At 39.6% G+C, this 24738-nt stretch overlaps 1 protein-coding gene across 12 annotated transcripts in view; it reads right to left on the reverse strand.

Moving 5' to 3' along the window:
* Positions 1 to 24738, reverse strand: part of FAM110B (family with sequence similarity 110 member B) — a 301139-nt gene that overhangs the window by 63906 nt on the left and 212495 nt on the right. For 10 of the 12 annotated variants that reach the window (XM_059724068.1, XM_019498605.2, XM_059724067.1 and 7 more), the window contains one exon: positions 17644 to 20475. The exons of 1 other annotated variant lie outside the window; for it this stretch is intronic. In XM_059724068.1, coding sequence (XP_059580051.1) covers positions 19061 to 20173 — 1113 coding nt within the window. In that variant the 5' untranslated portion in view covers positions 20174 to 20475 and the 3' untranslated portion in view covers positions 17644 to 19060. Of the gene's footprint in view, positions 1 to 17643; positions 20476 to 23753; positions 23777 to 24738 lie in introns of those variants that run through there. One more of the 12 variants, XM_059724069.1, reaches the window with a different exon arrangement.

Consider the following 24738-nt stretch of genomic DNA (forward strand, 5'->3'; position numbering starts at 1 on the left):
CTCCACAAGAGAAGACGGAGGGGGGATCTGGTGGCTGTCTATAAACTCATGAGGGGCGACCGTAGGAAAATAGGTGATGCTCTGTTCCCCTGGGCACCACCTGGGATAACAAGGAATAATGGGAACAAATTGATTGAGACTAGGTTCAGGCTTCATATCAGGAGGCATTACTTTATGGTTAGGGCTGCCAGGCTCTGGAAAGGGCTCACAAGGGAGGTGGTGCTCTTCCCTAACTTGGGGGTGTTCAAGAGGAGGTTGGATAGATATCTGGCTGGGGTATTATGATCCCAGCACTTGTTCATGCTCAGGGCAGGGGGTTGGACTTGATGTTCTGTTCAGGTCCCTTCTGACCCTAGAAACTATGAAACTATGACTGTCCAGGTATTATGCAAGAAGAAAGTGTTTTATTGGTTATATATTGTATTGAACCAACTGTATTATCCAAAGAGAGACCCAAAGAAGGCCACTTTGTGCCTGATGGCTTATCTAACATTGCTCCCAACTATACAGCTAGTCCAATAAAAGATATTACCAGAAAACCCCTTGCTCCTATTGATGAATAAGCATTTTGAAATGGAAAAATGTTCTTTCAGAGAATTTCCAGGTCTAAACATATACTGCTTAATTCATTTCAATGTGTGCTGATCTGGAAGCCAATGATTATGTACATTAAGCATAAATATTAAAATACAGCAATGTAATTAAAGATTGTAATAAACATCAACATAAGCATATAAGCATCAACTATTTCAGTCATCGTCACAGAATGTAAACAAGGACAGAAAGTGTTCTAAGCATTTTTCTAAATGCTTTTCTAAACCTTAGGATGCAAAAGTTCATGGGGGGTGGGAGCACTTAAGATGTATGAATAAAAATAGGGAGCACGTTGGAGCAGCTTTGTGGGGCTACAATTTTTTTTTTTTTACTTTGTTTTTTTTCTTTCCTAAGGGGACCTCAACTTTCAAAAGTTTGGGAAACTGGGCAGTATACCCAGGGGCAGCGAGATAAGCCGTTTGGTAAAGGAATAGCCTTCCAATAGGAGAAGTGGGAGCAAAACAGTTAACTATCTTTAGGATGGAGCTTAGTTACTTTACCACAGGGATTATATGACATGGTTGCCTGTGATAACAGGGGACTAGACTTGATGAGTCAGGAAGTTCCTTCCAGGACCCTATTTCTGTGAAACCATATGACATGGCAGCTATTGACTTCTTGTGCATGACTCGCTTACCAACCAATCATTCACCAACATTTTGTTAAAAAAAGGAAAAACATTTCAAATTAATATTTTCCTTTGGACTCCTGAAACTTTAAAGTGTTTTTTTTTTTGTCTCCTGCAATACACAATTTCCACTGTACATCTCTGAAAAATAACAAGATACCATATTGACTTGTTTCTCATGGGAAAAAAAGGCTGTTGGGAGTACATTACATACTCCATTTGCTCATCTGAATTTTTTGATAATTTTTTACTATGCATTGCAAATATATGCAGCCTGCGTCACATCTGTACTGCTCAGATAGACTGGAATGGCTCCAAAATACTTCCCAAGAACTTGTTTCTCAAATTTCCCAGGTTTGCTATTTCTCATAAGTGGGCAGTGGTGCATATTTATCTGGTGAAGTACCTATATCCTTCCTGGATAGCTTAGTAGCATGACTACAAAGGGGTTACACTGGCTATAGCATTAACATATAATAATTAGAGTTTCTTTCAGAAGACTTAGCAAAAGTTACTCTAAGAAATAAGTCCTGGAACTGGAGGAAATTCAAAGGCTAAAAATTACAACTAAGAAAGATAAATGGCCTTAGTGTAAATTAATGGAAACAATGACACTGCTCACATTTCAATTATATGCTTGATAGAGCAGTTTCATGCGGCTGCTTAGGAAGACAGTTGAGAGTGGAGAATTTGTCAGAAATATTTCAGGGATGAGCCAACATGGTGAACAGTGGCAGCTATAATTTCTAATATCACCATCCAACATGGAAATGATAAGGTTCAGGGTAAATAATGTACAACTCCCTGAATACTGTACATCCTTCCTTCCTTTCCATGACCTTGTGACAAGGTATTTAGCAGAATTCACAGATGTCATTGGAATCTGATAGGACAAGTGCTTCTGCTATGGTTTTCATGCTATGTACATGAGTCAGAAATTTCGCCACTGTGGGCAGCAAGAATCGGGGAAAGGAGAGGGAGGGAAGTGAGAACTTACCTCCCCACTCAGGGGATGCTGCAGTTGTGGTGATAACGTGGCACCGCAGCGCAAGCTGCCTGACAAGGCCTGTGGTGGTAGCATGGACTCTATTGAGGATACCATTCAAGTGTACCTTCTGAATCTGTGGCTGGGACTTCTACCCCAAGTTACATTACTGGAGTCAGGAAGGACTTGATGCTGAAGAACAGTATGGAAGGAAGGAGAGAGGAATATTCTCATATGGTAATGTATCTTTGAGAAATCTGCTCTTATTTGGTATGATTGGAAGAGCATGGTCACAGCAGCGCTTGGTAGCAGAGCTTCTGAACATGGCATTTCCTTTGGCAACTCAGTAGATCTCTAGAAAGTAGTGAGTGTGCTACCAACCAGACTGGTTTCCTCACACTACTGGTTTCCTCACAATACTGGTTTCCTAGACTGGTTTCCTCACACTACTGGTTTCCTAGACTGTTTTTTTCACACTACTAGATGCACTTAGTTAACTATTTCAGGGAGCAGACAGAAAAAAATAATAGTAGTTTTTCTCCTCTGGAAGCCTAGACAGTATGCAATGAACAACAATAAATAGGGACCTACATAAAACACCATTTTGTGATTTTTGCAGAAACTGGGAAATATGGTGATCTCTGTGATGACCATGAAAAATGGCATTGGCTGCCATTTCCCAGGAAATCAACCCCTCCTCCCCCAACCCTCCCTTCCCCCCCAAAAACAACTTAATAAAAATAAAATGCTGGCTTTGAAGTGGGAGCCAGTGGTCCTTGCTGCTGCTGTGGCCTGGCATTGCAACCTGCCTGGGATGTGAAGGCACTGGCTTGTGGGGTGGCACAAAAGGCAGCAGCCAAGATGGTGGTTGCCCCCATGTGCCTCTCTGCCAATCAGTGCAGAAGGGTGGGGCCACATGAAGGGCAGCCACCCCATCACCCCTCCTCCCCCTGGGGCTTCTCCACCAATCAGCACTGAGGAGCAGGTCCTCTGCTACTCAGAGCTGAGGGGCGGGGCCACTGTGAAATGACCATGAAATTGGCTCTTTGGGCCATGATAATTGCTTTCTCTCTCTACAATTTAGGTAGATCTCTAACAATAAATGACCACTCCCTCTCCTCTCTTCCCTGGGGTTCAGAGGCTACAGTCCCCACCTTCTCTGTTTCACTTCTTTGTTTCTTCTCAACAGGGGATACTTTTAAACAACACTCACTGAGGTCTGTTTCTTGGATTTGTTTATCTTGCTCCCCTAGTTTTACTGCTAAAAGACATGTTAACCCCCAAAGCATTCCTCTCTGCATTCCCAGTCTCACGCAATGAACAAAATCGTGTAACTTTATACTCAGTGATGTTATCTTGTACATGACAAATAAAACAAGAAGCTAGCATCAGGGGCCATGTCCAGTCAGATCTTTTGGGAGCACTGAACAGTGAAATTGTTCAACATCACTGGCCTGAAAAGCTTGCTCACTTAAACACAATGACTAACTCTGCCATTGCAGATTGCTCCTCGTAGTCAGAGCATCATCATCATGGTTAATGTTATTTTTCAGAGCATATTTCTACTATCCTTTCTGTTCTATAGAAAAGCAGTCTCTCACCTTTGCATTTTCCCCTACCACAGTATGCAAGCAGTATATACTTTTCTCCATAACATCAAGGTTACCCTGAAGTCAAGCTCAGTGCATTTTCCCTAATACCATCTCTCCTGTTTTCTTGTTTTCATCTTAGCAACTAAATATACAGCAAATTCACTGACTGTTTCAAGACACTGCAGGATCCTAAAAAGCCAGCAATAGCTGCTGGGAAACACACATTTGAGAAAAGTTAGTGTCAGTGAAGAAAGCCTCCTAACAAAGAGCTTTTTCCCCCCAAAAGGCTCAATTTTGCCTTAACCCAAATAGCATCCCCATATCACCTGGAAACAGTAGCAGTAGTGCATTGAAAAAAAATGCACAGGATCTCCAGAGCGTGTTCCAGCTATTTCTTTGACTTAAAATAATTATTGAAAAAGAAAAATATATCTGTATATAAAACTGTAAAGAGAAATCTGCAAATTATACTTAATACATTTTAACCCATCCTCCTGTAAGTTCCCTAAACCAATTTAGGGGTATGCTTTTATAGATTTAATCTTTTAAAACACACAAACATTCCCCATGTGTGGCCTAAGGGTTGCATCCTAAGAAATACATGCAACATTACAATGTCAAACTCTGCTTTGTATTATTCCAGAGGTTACGTGGCTTGTTTCAGTTGATCAGCTAATCAGGCTTTAAAATGCATCTGTCATTCACTGAATTTGAATGGTGTGCCATAATTTAAAACATCTGAATACTCACTTTGTATTCAATCAAATGAACAGTTAGGAAGCCCGATTTTCATATACTTTCATTATATTCTGCATTTTTATGCCATTAGATAGCTGTTTATTTGGTACACTTCAAAATCTCTGTGTGTGCATATATGTATGTACATGTGCACATCAGATTTATGGACTTTGAATGGAGATAAACCCACCAGAATACTTGAGAGAGAGCTAATGTAACATGCACCTCCTTTACTTATTAAAAAAATACTTTTGAGAAGGCTAAGTATCACTTATAGGATATTTCTTTTCCTTTTTGGTGCTAGCAGCAACAACTGTTTCAAACTGTTTCAGCTGAAGGAAATGCTTTACTTATTCAATGCGTCCTTTCATTCATGTGGCGATGGACCAGCAATACTGGAGGAGGATTAAAAAGCCATAATCTTATTCAAAGACTAGAAGAGTTTAAACATTAGTGAATGAGTAGGAAGGTGTGGCAAAAACTGTCCAAACTCTTTAACACTTGCAAGACTTTGGTTTGGAGATCCAACCACTGAATCTCCACACACTTTAAGCCTTCACAATCTGAACAGGAGTCTAAGCACTGGCTCAGGGTTTCTAGACACTCTGGCTATGGACAGAAATCACATATAAACTGGTATAAATAGGTGGAAACCAGTAAAAAGCTGTAACACAACAGAAGTTCAGTGCACATAACTGCTTTCAAAATAGTCAAAACTGGTTTAAGGTAAACTTGGATGGAAGTAGTATCAGACTTAACTGATTTAGGTTAAATAAATGTATTGAGCCATTTGCTCCAGCCAAGCAGGCAGGCATGTTCTAGTGTTCCCTGGCTCCTGGCTTGAGCCACAGCAGGCATGTGGCTGCATTTCCAGAATCAAAAGTGAATGTCTGTTCACTTGCTTATTGGTTCAATCTACGCAGCTTAGACTAACCTGCAAAAACTGGATTGATTCAGCCTTCAGCTTTTTGACTGTCTGTACTTAGCCTCTTAGAATTCAGACGCTTCCGTTAGCACCAACTCCTCCGAGCTGGAGCCGATTCTTGGAGTGCCTGCTCTACTTGGGCTTGGTGCTTTACTGAAACCATAGACTTTACCATAACCTAAAACCTCTCCTCACCCTCAGTCACCCTCAACTGAAGGTATGATTTACCTTTTACTTTACAATTTAACTTTGCAGAAGCCATATGAGAGATCCAAGTAAACAAACTTTCATAGGCTTTGCACAGGGTTTCTAAACCCAACATAGCTTTACTTAATAGACAAAACACAATGGACTACAGATCATTTGGAAAGCAGGCTCCCAAGAGGATTGTATGTTTCACACTTAGCCCAGTATCCTAAATTCCCCATTGGCTCACTCTATGCACCTCTTTGTTTAGCACATGGGCCTTCTGGATCATCCTTTGGAGGAAGTTCTGCATAGGAATCTGAGGCACCAGACCCAGTCAATTTGAATTGTCCTCCTGAGGCTACATTTTTAGGTCCCACAATGCCTAAGTAGAGGTGCCTATGAAAATAATTTGGATCTGAGGCCCCCCAAGTGTCTTTCCCAGCAAGGCTGCCCAACTTCAGAGTAGCCAGGGACTGCACATGGTACCAGTGTGTGGCCTCCAGGCTGCAGACCCCATAAGCCTTACACTGCGGGGGCAGCTCCACCTAGGATTCTGCCCCTTCTGTGTGGGCTACACTGGTGGCACATGGCCCTCTGTTGCCTGCTATATGGTAGTGGGAAAGGCACCTGCCAGGGCCCATGGGTCTTATGTTAACTGCTCATGGGTTGCCAGTTGTACAGCTCTGCCATATAGCACTGTGAAGGGATCAAGGTTTGCTTGCTTACAAAGCACACACCTTTTCTAAGCCTCAAGGATGGTCATTGGTTATATTTGCAAAAAATTCTTCCAGATTTCTCAGTTGTATTTGCATTTGAGAAAAGGGCACTAACATGACTGAGTTCAAATTTTAATTACTGAACACTTGATTTAGGCCTCTCTATGGAAAGGCATTAAAATGAGAGATTCAGATTATATGATGTACATGTGTTGTAGATGGAAAAAATTCAGTTATTCAAAAGGTTGCAGATAAGTCAACAAATCCCCTGCATCTTTTCATGCTACTAGCATCCAGTTCTAATACCTTGCTAAGTTGCACCTCACCAAGAGCCTTTTCTGGCTTATCTTGCAGATCATTATTATGTAGAGGATTTATTTTTCATTAAGATAGCTCAGTACATCATAAAATCCTTTTTGTGGTAAATACAACAAACGTAATTGAAAACTAAAGTAACACAGGGATATATAGCCATCATTTATCACACTTTTTGCCTAGATGTGGAAAGGAAGAGATAACTAGAGACTTGTTTATTGAAATTTTATGACACTTTTTATCAGCCCTATTTGAGATTTTTCATTTCCCCATTAAGTATTGACTGAGATTTCCCCCCTTATGTATTTGTACAACCACAGCTAGTCACTGGCATCTTTGTTTTGAAGGAGAATGTTAGTTTAAGCTAACATATTTTTAGTGGTGCTGAAACACTTACTTTTGATTACTGACTTGTTTTCTAGTCATTCCTTTTGAATATTGACTCCTATAAGTTTCAGGACTTGAGTCATTATTTAACAGAGTGAAAGTTTTGTTTTTTTTAAACAAACTATTCTGTCTCTGCATTTCTCAGAAAAAAAATGGGGGCCTTGCTTTGCAAGAAATGCAAAAGAGCAAGCATCCCACTTGTATCACTGCAATATAAGTGATAGTCTTCTGTCATGCAAAGTTCCATTACAGGCTGTAATTTCCATGTAGGGGCCTATGGATTACCGAGAGACAATTAATAGGAACAATTGGAAATGTCTGTAAATTGCAGCCAGAGAAACATCATCTGTTTTTGTAACTTTTATACCCACTTGGGACAGGGGTCAGCAACCTATGGCCCACAGATCTGATCCAGTCCATGGACACGGGACTCTGACATCATTCAGCAGTGGGGGGCTTTGGCTGCAGGTGCTTTTTCCATGTTGCCATGGGGAGCAGCATGGGCTGAAGGCAGATCCTAGCTTCTACTAGCCTGCTCAGCTGTAACCTGGAAAACGTTGCTTGTGGCTGACTTCAGAGATCAACCCATTTTTTTTTTAATTTCAATATTTAGATTTTGAGCTTTTAGAATAAGCAAATACCTTCACAGGAAGTGGGAGACTTGGGTTCTGGGCCAATGCAGGTTTCTGAACCCTCAATTCGGTCCCAACGACAGTTTCTTGGGCAGGTCCAGAAACTGGGTATTGTTTGTAATTTTTCTGGATGCTGTATTTTGATCTGAGGATGAGCCTGACCTCAGTCCTTCTAGAGGGACAAGCAGCACACATGCCACAAAGGATGGGAGCTAAAGAATACAGTCTCCTAGATATAAATTCAGGATGACTTTATTTAGATGCAATAAGGTTATCCAGGTGGAAAAAAAATCATGCTAGATTAACAGTTCTGTTGCTCAGAAGAACATATTTTGAGTTAGCAACAGCATATTCTTACCTGCTTGGCTTTCTTTTTCTCTTAAATATCTTAGACCTTTAACACAGCCCCTGTTCCCAAGCTAACTGGGTGCTTGCATTTATGCTTGGTGGGAGGGAACTATGACTTGACAATCCCCATATTACAGACGGGAAACTGGGACACACAAAACATAAGTAACTTGCTTAAGTTCACAAAGTATGTCTGTGCTTGAAATGGAGAATGGGGCTTTAACCCAGGCCTCCTAGGTTTATGCCTTTAAAAAGAAAAACTATTCGCTCCAAGCAGCAAGCAGGCCTTGCTCTGCTTAGCCAAGAGGTTTTTATGAGATCCTGCATAACCAGGGTTCGAAATATGGGTGGGGGGAGAGCCCCTCTGTAAGAGACAAGAGATGAGAGCCCCCAGAACCAACCTGCACCTTTCTAGGCAGCTCAGGCGATGGCAGCAGAAGCTACTTTCAGCTTTTGGCTACCACCACTGCAGACCCGCGCAAGAGTGTAGTTCAAATCCTGCACATAACTAAAAGTAAATACTACTACTACCCAGAAAAACGACTTTCATTTTACAGCCTCTTCACGTGAGTGTAAAGCCTGATCTTCCAGTTCACTGTGTGCAAGTAGGGACTGCTGGGGTACCACTGGAAGCAATGGAGCTGTGTAAACTCAGCAGTGTGGAACAATTTGCAGAACCAGGTTCTAAAGATCTATGCAGAATTAAATATTCTCTTTGTTACCAGAGAGGGCTGGATGCACTTCCTCAAGGGACTGAGGAGATCCTCAAGGAACAAAAAAACAACAGAAGGGGGAGAAGCAGAAGCTAAATATCTACAGCAAAAAACAGAGGCCAGAGCTGATACCTTGACTCAGAATAGATATCCCCATTAAAGTCAATGGCAAATTTCTGATTGATTCATAGATTGTAAGGTGTTGGAAGGGATCTTGCAAGATCATCAGGTCCAGCCCTGCTGCACTAGGCAGGAAAGACAACTGGGGTCAGGTGACCCCAGCGAGACTGACCCCAGCTTTGAATACACAAAGCCTGGGAAACAGGCAGGAAGAATTGGAAATCCTCGTGCAGGCATGGAACTATGATGATTTCCATAAGATTAGAATTTAAATTGCACTTTTTATATTTACCTTAAGGGAATCCTTACAAGAGGAGGAATAAAAACTGAGGATGCATTTGAGAACCAAGCTCTGAACTTTAAACATTTTTGTTACTTTCTAGGAATACTTTTGCCTGGCTCATTCAGTTGGCTTGTTTCAGCCTTCCCATCATGGCACAAGGAAGAAAATTACCAGCAATGTGATCAGGAAAACAAACAAACAATCCCCAAGGTTCGAGTCCAAGCATACATTTAAATAGAGCTTCTATGTAAGCCAAGTAGGCCACTGGATTGGCCTTGGAAGGCATCAATTGCTGAAAGTGCTGAGAACAAGATTTTGGGAAATTTAAACCATTTTGGCAGCTCTTTATTCACAAATGCTTTAAACAAAGAGAAATCAGCAGATGGACTCAAATCCATAAGCTCACAGGAAGGATTTTTAGGGGAATGAGTTAGTTTTGTGCCAGATACTTGTAAGCTGATATACTCCAAGATATATATAACATGGATAAAGAAAATCAAGCTTTTGTTGAGACCTGATACTATAGTTTTCATGCTGCTAGACATATTAGCAGAACCCACATGCCTAAGTCATTTGCAGGTCAGAACTAATGAAGAATTATATATAAATTATCTTTAACATGCTAACCTGCAAAAATTTTACTTAGTGAAATACAGTTTTCTTTCAGCTAAGCAGCATTTTATCCTATAATTTGAATAAGCCAACAGTCATTGTCCTAAGTATTCTGTGCTTGGAATAGCAAAGATTATACAATTGCACAATAGCAAGATTCGCTTCATAAAAGATTAATAGGTTTGAAAAGCAGGTCACATTTTAAAACATCCTTTTAAAGCTCCAAACTATTTTTTCAGATTGCATCTCTTGAAGATATTTGCATAAACAATTTATACCCAAATTCCTGTTCTCTGGCATTTCAAGAGGGTTCTTTACTTTTATTTTTGGTTTTGTTTAGTTTTTGTGCCTGCTCTTAAGTCAAGATGTCAATTGCCACTAGTTAGCAAAATGGCAATATGTTCAGTTTCTACCCTGTTGCAATATTCCTATTAAAAAGATGTTATGCTACTAACCTCCATACATGTGGAAATAAGCATACAGGGCATTCCTTTCTTTTTCACATACTGGTTAAACTACTTAACTTGCACTCCTTTATTGTAAATATGGCCTCACTTACCTGTGGTCAAGTGTCTGGTTCAGAATACACACAGATCTTATGGTCCTGGTTTGCACTGTTTGCTCTTACCATTCAGACCCTTAATTTAAAGGAATTACTTCATCTGCAGTCCATGAAAATCCTGAGGTCATAAACAGAGAGGGATGGAGATAGAAAATGTGCGTTGCTCTCACCTTTAGATTTCTTAGTGCGTCTTGATCATTGGAAAACTCTTCAGGACCGGGACTGCTGTTTGTGCCTTGTATGGTACTGAGCACATTGAAATAACATCATATTTATTCAAATATAAGATGACCTCCCAATAACTAAACTCTATATATGGAAAATGTATACATTTGTTGTAGGTTTCCTCAGTAGTTTGTTATAGGTATTGAATCTAAGTATTGGCCATTAACAACAGAAAGTATTATAGGAGTCAATTAAGTATTGGCCGTTAACAGGGAATAATGGCCATAAGCTGCTAGAGAGTAGGTTTAGACTAGACATCAGGAGGCACTACTTCACAGTCAGGGCAGCTAGGATCTGGAACCAACTTCCAAGGGAAGTGGTGCTGGCTTCTACCCTGAGGGTCTTTAAGAGGAGGCTCAACGTTTACCTGGCTGGGGTCATTTGAGCCCAGTTTTCTCTCCTGCCCATGGCAGAGGGTCGGACTAGAAGATCTACAAGGTCCCTTCCGACCCTACATCTATGAATCTATGAATCTATTGGAGGGTTGTTTTGAATCCCCCACCCCCACTGCTACAGTAGGGAATACAGTGGCGGGGGGTGGAAATTAGGTGGCTCCCTTGCCCTCTGTCCCACCCACTTCTTCCCTTTGCAGCCTTCTTAAGTGCCTCAAGCTGATCTCACTGCAGCAGTGGGCCATGGAGACAGGCTGTCTTTATAGTAAGCAGACTGCACTACATTTACAGCTTGATGGGTCCAAATAAGCATCTTAAAATCCAAACAAAATACTAGACAGCAGAGCAGAACATGAAGCGTCAATGTATTTTACTGGCAGATAGATTCATGGCTTAACAAGCAATCAGCTTGTGTACCAGTTTCAGCTTTTAGGCAACTTGCTTTCATCCATTCCCAATGCGCAGTTAGGAGTTGGGAGAGATGCTTACTTTGCTCTATAGAAACCGAAAAGGGAAAAACTCATGGTAATGCAGTCACTGCACTTCCCAAGGACTTAAGACCTTATGACCTTCCTCACTATTCCTTTTATGGATCCATACATACATTAACCAAGGAGCTCAAGACAGAATGCACAGCCTTATCACAGATGGGGCTGCTGCAATGTAAATCACAACTACTGAGCAGATGTAGTGAGTGCTAATTAACAATTGCATATTTTTCCATATTTCTCAGATTAACCCTTGGATAGGAGTTCAGTACATAGCCTAGCAGAGCCCAATGCATAAATCCAAAATAAATGATAGATTATACCTAAAATCGTCTGGACAGGAAGAAAAACTGATTCTTAGGAAAAAAAATGGAGTCAGGATGAGAAAGATTTGGAGGCAGCCTGGATGGAAGTGTGAAGGAAAAGGGAAGAGATGAAAATTTCTTTCAGGTCAAGGTACTGAACCCAGGGGACTGGATTTTGTCAACATTGATTGAGAATGTGTTGAATGAAGAGGGCTTGGTAAATAAAATAAAGAGGTTAGTTTGGCTATGCTAAGTGCAGACCAACTGCACGACATCCAAAGAGGAGCCACTAGATAAAGTGTAGTGAGATAAAAATTTGGATCAAGAGAAAAAGGTCAATAGTGGAAAGGTTAGATTTGGGAGTCAAGCACATGAACATAGTAGCTGAAGGTATAGTGCAACTTCATAACAAACCCTGCTTATAACAAACCTCTGCTTTTAACAATTGCAATAACAAAAACCAATTTCTTCATTATGATAATGTAGAAAATGAACAATTTCTATTATAAATTCTATTAGAGTGAACATCTTTTAATTAATTTTTCTCCTTGTTTCCTGGGGGTTTGCTGTAGTGAAGCTGTAATGTATAAGAGTGATGGGGTTGTGCAAGAAAGGAATACAGAGGGAGATGAGGGTGTGAACTTAGTTGGATCCCTGTAGAATGGGGAGATGAAGGACCTGTTTAGAAAGGACACTGAAGCAATGACCAAAAGGAAGGAACAAAGAGAAAATGAAGTTGTGAAAACCCAGAGAAGACAAGTTGTTGAGAAGGTGGAATGACTGACAGTACCAAAAGTGGGAGAAGATAATAGCTCAGATAATAGAAATCTCTTACTCTCATCATAAGACCATAATTTCTGAAAATTACTTCAAGCCATCACATTTCAGAAGCATGACATATGAAAGCTTGCCATTCCTGTTATATAATTCTAATTTTTTAAAGAAGAAAAAAATTGCAATTATTACAGAATAGTGACAGGAAGGCATAGCCAACATTTTAAGTATTTATGTATTTAAATATAAACTATTTGAATGTTGAGTTTTCATGTCTATCATAACCATGCAGTTGGTCCATTAAAAGATGTTGCCCACAAAAATTCTTGCCTCTCACATACTTTGGGGACCATCACAGCTACATAACTTCAAAACTAGTTTTCATGTTCACATTCGTTAGCTCCAGACAGTAGGCTGGATGTTGTAGGTTCACTATCCTGTTTTCTAATTCCCAAAAGAGCAGCGCAACTTTTGAAGTTTGTAAAGTGAATGTATTCTTGCTGCAACAGATATTAAAATAGCTCCTGCATTAACCATGGTGATTGGTAAAAGGTGGTAGAAGGCAAATCTCTCTGCCTGGAGTGTATTCTCCGTAGAATTCCACAAAATGAACATATTTCATCTGTCACAGACATACACATAATTATTGTTAACAGTGAGGAGCCAAATCTGATGACCTTTCCCATAACCTTAGGGCTTTCTCCAGCACCACTGCAGTCAACGAGAGTCAGTGCTGCATATAGGATCATATAACCATAGGAACATAGGGCTGGAAGGGACGCAATCTAGTCCAGCTTCCTGCTCAAGGCAGGATCATCCCTGACTAAACCATGCTGATCTAGTATCCGTCTCTAACTTGCACTTGAAAATGTCCAGATAGACCAAAGAAAGTTATGACCCTCATTGAAGGCAGAAGGCAATTTAGTTACAGTTGATGCAGAGAAGACTAAAGTATTTAATACCTTTATTATTTCAGTCTTCATGGATGTAGTCAGCTGCTAGATAATGAGTAAAGTTGGCAGCATTAGGGTCTTGATATAAGGATTTCATATGGAATTTTGTTACAGTTACTAGGAAGGGATAGCTTGTTTTTATACAAACAAAGGTCATTTTTCACAGCCCTGGCAGTGTGGGCCAAGCAGTGAAAATGGGAATCAGGCTGCTTACTTAGTTAATCATGCATAATGTGAATGTATATACTTGAATATATATTAGACCTGAAGAATCAAGGATTTTTTTGTTGCCTACTATGCCTCATAAATTTTTTGTATAAACAAGTTTGTCTTAATATACATAGCTGTGTATTATCAGTCTATAATAAATAGTTGTCATGGAACCTGTTTTTCAGATTTAGATGCTTAGTCCTTTGCTATTGATAGGTCTCCTACAGATAAACATGATTCAGCTCCATGTCCCAGAGCTTCATTAAACATTTTTGTTTCTTATTGAGTGATTTGAATCAAGTCTGTATGGCCTCCATGGGTGGGTGAAACTGCTTTGAAAAGAGACAAGTCAGAGATACTGATGGGCTGTGTTGTCTAAATGTATCCTTTGATTGTTGAATTCCTGCCAAAAACATTTTCATTTTGTGTTTACCCTTTGAAAGCCCTTGATCAATCAGATGATTCATCTCCTTTTCAACACAGCACTCTCCAATGCAAAAAAAAATGGAATTCATAAATCCATATAATCTCAGAACCCATCAAACCACGTTGATCATAATTTAATTCACTTGCTGAAATCACATATTTCTTAACTTTGATGCTATTACAATGTCATCAAGTACAAAATGACTGCAAGTTGTGCTTTACTGTTGGCCTCTTTTGTGCTTGGAAATATAGAAATGATTGTCCTAGCATTTGTTAGAGTCCTGCAAAGCAATTTCAGCACTATATGCACTCTGCCGCTTCAGCTGTAGTAAAAGCCCATTTCTGAAACACTGTAAGATTACCTCAGTTGAAAACAGTCTGTCATTCTCTGCACTACATGTTTGCAGACAGAGCTGAGCGCTGGCATTAGCAGGAGCCTAGGAATTTGTTAATTTTCCCAGGTGTCTTGTAACACTATTTGTAGGCAGGCATTTTGGTATATGCTTTGGACCAGATCCAAAGTTCACTGAAGCCTATTAATAGGATGTTGACAGCTGTAAACTTTGAATCAGGACTTTTTAGTGTCTGTTTCCAACAATCTGCAAGGCCAGGTACAGACATTACATTTTTATATATAAGTGATTGGAAACTGGTCTATACCCATAACAGAACAAAAGTTTGGCAAACAAACTGGTTTAAAAATGGAGGAACAAAATGGAGGAACTCAATCCAAGATTTGACCCTCCACCCACCAGAGAGCAAATGTATGTTCTGTTTGCTACTGATTTAAACTATGCCACTTAACAGAAAACTGCGTAACTTGGATTGATTCCACCTCAGGCTTTTTGAATATCTGTACCTAGCCCAAATGTTTGCTGGATCTTCAAGAAGGAAGGACTGCATCCTCAGGATGACACAACCAACTTGCATTTATGTAGTACATTTCAGGAAGACTCCAAAGCACTGATAAAAGAAAGGAACACTGAATCCTTACTGTTTGGATCAACTGGGTGAAAAAGAAAAAGGTATGTCTATCCTGCTTTTTCAGCTCTGCTGGGAGGGCCATTCTCAGGCCCATCTGGGCTCTCAAGCTCCCACTGGGCATGAGCCAAAGCTAGAAATGACAGGGTGAAGCCCCTCTGAAGGTAACCCCTGCCACTACTGCCAAGTCCAATGGGCATAGAACGCTCAAGATCAGCACTCTTAGGACAGTTCACTGCCTCATTTCTGGGTTTGGGATGTGCAGCGTGGGAGAAAGGGTGGAAAAGGGGTAGGCTTTTTTGAGAGCACTGCAAAAACAATGCAGACACACCACAAATAGTTGTTTCTACTTAAAACAAAACAAACAAGACCTGTGATGCGACTCATTCCTAGGACACACGTGGTAATGCTAAAAATTATTTTAAAAATAAATAAATAAATCCCCTCTACAGACACACTTAGGAAAGGATGAAGAAAAAAAAAATCACTCGCTCTCTGACCTATTGATAACTTTTCTGCAGCTTGTAATCATCCAGCTTTGAAATCCCGTTTCAAATGCAGCAACCTCAGCAGACTTCCAAGTAGAGCTGATCATGAAACCTTATCCCTGATTCCGCGCATCTTACTCCCATAATTTCAATGGGACTACTAGTGTGAAAAAAAGGCTACTTACACAAGTGGATACATCCTTACTGTACTATGTCAAAAATGCTTCTCTAGCACAAGCCACGTACTAGGGCTGTGCAAAGCTCAGGTCACTGATTCAATTTGGAGGAGATTTGTTGGCCAAATCTCTGAATCAAATCAGGAGACCCTTTAATCTCTCCATATTGAATCGGAAGCCTCTGAATCGATTCAGAGAGATTTGACGATTTGGCCATAGGCACAGCTTTATACGTTTTTTCTACGTACCTCGAGGTACCAAGCATACTTGTGAATGCTGAGATGATGAAGTGGATGGAGCATCCCACGGAAGCGCCCCTGTGTGCTTGGCGGTGGACCTGGAAGTGGATCAGAAGTACTTCTGGTCCACTTCTGGGTCTGCTGCGAAGCGTGTGGGGGACCCCCCTAGCCCCTGGCTAGGCGACTGGTGCCTTCTGGGTCTGAGGGGGCACCTGAAGTCCCCCTGCAGCCGATCACTGAGCTGGGAGGGGCAGGGGGGAAGCCCCCCACATGCTCGGTGGCAGACCCTCCCACGCTCCTGTAGGATGCTTCATCCAGCCCACCATCTCAGCATTCATGAACTGCCACTGGTACCTCAAGGTACATAGAAAAAAAAAATATAAAGCTGTGTCTATGGCCAAATTGTAAAATTTCTGAATCAGAATCGAATCTTCAGATTCAGATTCAGCTGAATCGAATTGGGACAGTGATCCAAACCAGCGAATTGAATCACTGTCCCCCGAATCGGGTCAAATCCAAATCAAATACTGCCCACTTTGCACACCCCACCACTTAAATAATTAATAAGTAGATTAGGTAGATTTAAACTTGAAGCCTCTAACTTCAAAAGGAAGCAATGGTGGAATAAAAGTATTTGTCCTATTTCAGCATCTAGTTTTAAAGGCTTCCTTATGAATATTTTGGGTTGTCAATGGTCAGAGAGCAAGCAGGATCACTATCATTCCTGAAACATTTTACTTGATAGGCAACTATGTGAGAGCATTTTATTTTGGTTTCATGTTCTTTCTTTCACAGCTGCCCACCTGCATTACACTTGGCTTTAGTCCCTTAAAGCATTACTTTCTTTGGCAAAAACTGGATAGAACACACAGTAGCAAAATATGCTTGAAAAACAAATATGATGTCAATGCCAAATAAAATCCACAGACTTAAAAATATGTCACAAATGTGCCTGTAGCTTAAATATATATATTTGTTCCTCCTTTTTATCCTGGATGGAAATTATGTAGGCTTGTGTCATGAAACCACCCAGATGAACGCACAAAAATCAGAATAGTTGCCTCATGGAACTAAATAAGTCTTTTCTTTTCATGAATGCTCACTTTGAAAACTTAAACAAATCAACTGCGATACATGCTCAGTTCTGTATCCAACAACTGATTCCTTGGTTCTTTTACTCCAGCTCCAACCATGTTAGGTCTTTATGACCTGAAAAAGAACTGAAATTTCTCTAAATATAAGAACAGAATGCTAGACTTAGTAGACAGCATTATATTAAAGATCCCTTGAAATAAAAATATAATGTGATCCTGTAAAACATTTTGAATACTGAAAAGTAGAAATGATTACTTTAGTGGTTTGTTGGAAACAGATGCTGAACATGGGCGTCGTGGCAGGGAAGTGTGCAGTAAATAAGAAAGCAGTAGGCTATTTAGGGAGTCTTGATAATCTCTTTCAGTTCTACCACCAGATGTGTCACTTCATACTTTGAAGAACTGATGCTCTGAAAAGCAATTATAGGGAGCAATCTTTCACTGGGTCTATTATTACTACAGCTCTGACTCAAAAATGCACTGCAATTAATTTTTCACTATTACTTTAAGAAAATGGTAAAAAAATTAAAAGGAAAAAATAAACTACTTCCAATACCTGCACCAGGAGCTATTTATTAGCATAACACTCTTCCTTTTAAAGATTTCATAACAACTGAAGTATATACAAAGTCTTACAGCATTTACACAATAAAAAAGTTTCCTATTAGCTGATGAAGTATAAGGTAGTGCTGCAATTTACCTCAAAGCATGAATACAATAATAATGAAGCAGACCACTGTACTTTCAACTTCTTCGCTACCACACCACAACTGTCAGCTGGGATGACAGTTAATTAACCCATTGGGAAGACACAGATTGTCAAAAAATTTGTAACAGATTGACGTGCAGCACTAACCATCATAAGGAAAAAAAACCTACATACTGTCATGTTTCTACACTTCCTAGAGCTGTAACAAACTTTCACAGCTTTAGATATAACATATGCAAGACAACATAATCACAATTTGTCAGATATAGTTCAGCTACTGAGTGTATTTACTTCTGAAAAGGAGGCTTTATATTGATATGGCTGTGTGTTTCCATTTTTTTGTTCAGAAATTGTTCCAATAGGTCTACAAAAAAATTAAAAGACAGTATGGAGTTTATAGTCATGATGTGGTTGACTAATAAAGGCATTCAATATCAGCTATAGGATTTAATCATTCCTGTCAAAAGTTTAAGACTAGGAATCTTTATTTAATAAAAAAGGAACAAAAAAACACACTCAAGACATTTTCATCGGTCAACTTTGACTCTTTTTAACCTCTCCATCAGTTTAACATAAACCCATTAATATTTGTACCATACATCAAATGCAAGACTCATTTAGTTGTTGAAAGGTCAAGCAGTTTTTCTAAGCTCTCTGCTGTGAAACCGAGGAAACTGTCAGAAAAGAAAAAACAGGTGGATCCATGTATTTGAACAAAGGACGCGTTATACTCTGCAGTTTAGAAACAGTTTTACACAAACCAATACATCACTTTCCACAGGAGATCAAGTTTCTTTAACAATTGGTATATGCTCAAATCTCTTATTTTGGCCAATTTTGCCTTTTTTCTCAAAAGGATTCTCTTTCAACTTAAAAGCTAGTAATGTCAGTTGACAATATCTGTAATTAAGACACAAAAACATGAGATGTAAAATCCACAAGGAACTACACAAATATTGAAGAAGTCATAAAACCTTTTCATGTAAACAGCTTGATTATAATGAAGCCCTAATCAGATTCTTGTCTTAAACTTTTGGCAGATAACGTGTATGCTCAGCCAGGCTTTGTAGTTAGTTATTGTTCAAGTGGAAGCCAGGTCAGTTCACATGTTGACAGGCATGCAACTTGAAAACATTGCACAACAAGCAACACAAAGAGATTTGAGAAGTGTACAAGACTTCAAGTAGACTTCACGACCCTTCACAACTGAATATTCACAGACAAAGATACAGTCCTTGCTTATTCTATTGTGGATTTTCTTTCACACATGGGATACTTTCTGTGACTCTCTCGCTTGCTTGATACTATATAACCACTTGATGATTCTGGCATTTCTTTCAATTGCAGAAATGCCATATGGCACACGGTCATTGGCACTGTCATCATTTCTAAGGTCACTGTTGCTGTCCTGAGACTGTTCACAGTCTGAGCTAATCATGCTTGCACTGCGAAAGTTGAGGGATATAATATCAGAATTAGCCCTTGCAAAGTTTTCCATCCCAAGGTTTTCAAGCTCTTCAGGATCCAGTCCACAGTAGTTAAAGAATCGTTCAACATCTGCATCAACACGAAAATATCTGTCACTTAAGTCTGATTTTGATCGTTGTAAGGAGGGTCTTCTGCTGACTCCACATCCAGATTCTACTGCCTCGATCTCTGGGGATTTCAAAGAAGCGATGGCAGCAATTTTGGGTTTCGGAGGCAGAGGTGGGGCTGAACTACTGCAGGGTATTGCTTTTAAGGGCTTACTGCTAGTTACTTTTCTAATGTCTGAGGAACTGTGAGAAACATGTAAGAAGGTCTCTGCAGACTGGTCCAAGAGCCTTCTGCTCACACTGGAGCTGCTTTCTTGAGGGCTGTTGCGGCCTTGGGTGGGGTAAACCTTTAACGATTCTGCAAATGAATGTCGGTTTAGTTCTGTTGAATCAGATCTGTGGGGAGGCCAATTTCGTGAGCTATGTTTGTGACCTGAACCTGAGCTGGAGCCTTCTGAGCTATTAATGATGTTTTTCAAAATCTCCAGTTTTAAATTTTCTCTCTGGACACCACTCTCAGTCTTTGCATTGTTGCTGAATACTTTCAAGGTAGGACTGCCCAAAGCTCGCTTGGCTGCAGGACAAACCGGTGGCTTTGCAAGCACTGCTGGCTTCACAGGCTCTTGCTTGGCATTGATGACCTCCTGGCTCTTAACGTATTTTGCCTTATCAGCCTCTAGTCTCTCCACAGCGCTTAGTCTTTTTGGATTAGGCTCTGCCTGCCTGCGAAAATAGTCCGGTCCTTTGTTTAAGATGCGAAGAGGAACAGCCGACGTGAAAGTGACAGCAGGGCTGACAGGTTTCACCATGCTACCTGTCTGTAGTGTTTCTGTAGGCATGTTTGGTGGTCTTTCCCCCGCAGCCGTTTTGGATTCTTCTCTGGGATCTTCTAAATGCACGGTGCAGAAACATGTACATTAAGCACAATGAATAGCTGATGAATCTTGGAATCTGACTGTTAGCAGCAGCGCCTCATCTCACAGCTCATTAAATAACACTGTGTTTCTTTTTTAAAGGCAGCCTTTGTACGAAAAGGCCACCAGACACAAGTCCGTATTAATCTGCTCTGCTGATTCCTTTCTTCTCCCTGAAAGATGTGGGAGTCTCGATGTTTTCTTTGTGCTCAACTACAGGCAGTGATCTGAAACACAAAATAGCCAACCACATGTTAGTATCAGTATGTGACATCACAGCTATAGCAACAGAGAAATGCTGTACGCTCTTGCAGTTACTGGCTGAGTTACAGCTGTGGGCCGTTCACAGGAAACAGGCAGTCCTATGTGAAAAATTCCCTCAGACATCTGCCTACTGGCATATGTCTTATTGACAAAATAAGCAAACCTGGATTAACGATATTTTTATACATGTATAAACAGCTATTTTGTGCATTTACAGTTAAGGCTTTTATTATTAATCACAATCTTAGGTTGGTTTTAGGAAAATTAAATTTGGAAATCACTGCAAAAAATCTAGAATAATTATTTCCATACACATTCATGTATTTTACTCCCTTGTGTAAATCAGTGTTTGCATTACCTTTGGGGGAGAGGTGGCAGAGGGAGGGTTCAAGAGGTAAAATATACCAGTTCTGAGGGATTACAGTGTCTTACTTGCCTACAAGTCTAATATTAAAATAGGGTAGCTCATGGAAGTTGGTAGCTGATTTATGTACATATATTTTAGCTGGAAAACTAAGAACATTTTCAAGATGCAATGTCCATAAAAAAGAAAATGTAACAATATCAAGGCATTTTCCTGTTTATTTAATGCTCCAGAAAATGGGCAAGATTTCCAATCAAGGAACAACTGGAGTTGTGAGCAGTTTCAAGTGCCTGCAGTACCACAACTGACCATTAACCCCATATCAAATCCATAATTAAAATGTAATCTAGTTGAAGCGACACATTCTATTGCAAAACTTGTTTTCACCTAATTCACTGGAGAACTGCTTCCTCACTTACAAAACAACAGCTTCAAAACTTTGACACTGAATTTCTTTACTGCAACAAAATTGATATCAAAGACACTTTGCTTCATGACAGCATAAATTTGGCTTGCATTTAAATAGCACACATTTATGAAGCCTGAATGCATATCATTTCTGCTTTTAAATTTGAACATAAGTGTTTAAGTTTTAAAGTAAGGACTCTAGTTAAGACTGAATAATGTTTAAAAAGTGTCTGAGTTATTTTAAAATTCTGTCATTTAGTCTTGGTCACAACACTCTAAAAATCCAATCTCAATGATGATGTTTCAAAGTGCTTTAAAAAATTTTCCCACGTGAGGCACTCAAGGGCACTTATGAAGGAATCTGCTGTTCAAAGCAGTGATTTGGCTAATGGATCTTGTTTGCTTTATTACAACTCCATTAATCTGTGCTGCTATATTTAATATCCCATCTCTATTATCACCAAAATAAATTATAAAAAGAAAGGAAGAGCTGTTGCTTCCTCCCCCACTTTGTGGAATGCAGGTGAGTATCTCTCCCAGAGACTGACTGCTTTAATATATATTTTACATGCCATGCACTTAGTATATTTCCACCCTAATAATCTAAACTGGATCATCATCATCAACATTTATTATGTGGCTGGGTTATGAGGAATACCTTAAGATTTAAATTAAAGATTCAATTATTTCCAATTCTCAAGCAAAGAACAAGCTCTTATTCATGCAAATACGTGAACCATACATTGAACATTCTATCAATCAATGTCAAACCAAGTAAATAAAGTATATAAATGCTATAATGAGATTATACAAAAAAGCTGAGCTTGCTTCTTAAGACTTACTGTCAGAAGTATTCTTCAAATACAAAGTAACATACTTGGCTGGGGGATAAACCAGACATAAATTCAGTCCTACTGAAAAGGCAGTGCAATGTTAATTAAGTCTCCCTTTCAATATTATTTTATGAATCCCACTGTTAACTCTTCAGTAATTAACTTCCTGCATTTCAGGACATTATTTCAGACAAGGGTCCTCTTCCTTCACTGGAATCAAAATATTTATTGATGTTGCTATTTTAAAATTAGGGAAGATATATTCAAAGTTATTGAGTATATTTATGCATATACAGTTTTGTGTACTTGTACATACAAATACCTAACATATACACATAAATCTAGTATTTGCACATCAACCATTCAGACCTTAGCTTCTGCTAGGTGCCTGCAAACATAACTGATTCATGTGATATAAATCAGGCACACAAATATAGGTGCCTTTTAGTAAAATCTGGAGAATTCTACAGACACTGATGATTTAGGCTCCTTTATTCCTTAATGCAAACTAGGAAGACTGTACAGACTAGATTAAAGAAAAAGTCAAGTTTATGCTCTAGAAATTGATGCAAAGTCAAATAGGTATCTCCTCCCCTGTCCCTGCAACGACTAACATATTAACTAGGGCCCTTGAAAAAATCCTTCTCTGTACACCCTGGGATTTCATGATCAACCCTGAGAAACTTCCTAACATTCTGATCAAAACCCCTATGAATATGCATAGCTCTATTTAATGACACTAATCAATGTGGTTTCATTTTGTAGGCATCACCTTTAATATTTCTGGCTGGTAAGGAAAAGATGTGGATTCTTATCAATGCTGCTCCTCACATCAATCACAGGAGTAAAAAGAATGGAGGCTTACATTACAAAAAGACCTAATACAGTCCATTTCAATAATATATACAAGGTAGCCATAACCTTTCATAAATACCAATTAAATGGATGTCCTCAATGTGAAGCACTCCTTAAAGAACTACCCAGTACAACATAAAAAACAAAAGGAAGTAAAATTTCTTTTTAAAATTTGTTTTTCAGATAGATGCTTTTACTCAGGATTCTTTAATCATCGAAAGAGATGCAAATTAAAGAACATCATACACTAGTCCTACAGACTCTTACATCTGCAATACAGTAATCTCAGACATTTGCATTTAAATAACTGTAATTGCACAGATTCACTACCTTAATGAGTTAGGGTAACACAATATACTTGAAAGCTGTGCATTTAACATTCTAACTGAAGTATTCATTAAAAATAAACATATAAATATTTGATGATCTTTCTTAATTTAAAGCCAATACAGTAAGAGATATATTATACCAATTTACTGTGCAATAAGGCAAGGATTTCTTAGGGTGATATCTTTTATTGGACCAACTATACAACTCAAATAAAGTTAGACAAGCTTTTGAACCAAGACATTCTTCTTGCCCCACACATTTCTGGACCATCATGGCTACAGCATCACTTTTATATTACCAACTTACTAAAATTATTCCAACATATGGCTTAAGTGTGTAGTTTCTGACATTCAAGAGAAATATGTAAAATCAAAAAGTTGCACATACACCTGTCTAGTAGTACTAATGGGGCATTACTGTAATAATATTCAAAAGGAGATTGGAAGCACACCTTGCTAGGGTTGTTTGATCCCAGCAGTCTTTCTTGCCCAGAGCATGGAGGCTGGATCTGATGATCTCACAAGGTCCTTTCCAGCCCTAAACTTCTGTGAATCTGTGAATATTTGATCATTCTTGCTCACAAAACCGCATTCTAAAATTAACAACGTCAAATGACAAAATAATGTTTTCCTTGCGAGGTCTACTGCTTTTCATATCACATATATGACACACTCTTTAATTATGTTTACATAGGGTTTATTCTTGATAACTTTGTTCATTTAATAGTGCTCAAGGTGCAACACAATCAAAAGCCCCAAGGGAAAATCCTGGCCCCACATATGCCATTGACCTTAGTAAGATCACAGTTTCACCCAACCAATTGTTAAGTGAAGGGGGTAAGAAAATGGAGGGATGGTGTAGGAAGGCAACACAAGGCACAATGGACTAACTAAAAGTTAGTTTCTACCGATGTCATTAAATTTGTGCAAACCTTTCTGTCAACAATCTTGTGTCAGTTTAAATCTGGTTTACGAGGTTTCAGCTTGTGTCAGTCTGTTTAAAAATACAGGTTAAACCTAACTGGACTAGTTTAATTGACAGAAGTTTCCACAACAGGAGTTGCAGCCATTAGGGCTGTGCGAAGCTTCAGTAGCCGATTTGATTTGGAAGAGATTCGGCCTCATTTGGGGACCGACTCTCCGAATCAAATTGGGAGACCAATTAAAAACTCTGAATCAATTCACAGCATCTGAATCAATTCAGAAAAGCTTTGGAGATTCAGCCATAGACTAAACAGGCAGCTGACAGCTGCCTCCGGCTGTAAGTCTGTTGGGCTTGGGGGAGGAAATGGGCATGGTGGGGGGGAGGGACTGGGGCCGTGACAAGCTGCCCAGCCAGGGCGGGGGGTCGCGTTACTCGGGAAGGGGGGGCGGGATGCGGGTGCGACAGTGCTGGGAGCAGGGGCTCTGCCCTGCTGCCGCTTGCCCAGCTGTAGT

Source organism: Alligator mississippiensis, chromosome 3 (assembly GCF_030867095.1).
Source record: "Alligator mississippiensis isolate rAllMis1 chromosome 3, rAllMis1, whole genome shotgun sequence".
Taxonomy (NCBI): Eukaryota; Metazoa; Chordata; order Crocodylia; family Alligatoridae; genus Alligator; species Alligator mississippiensis.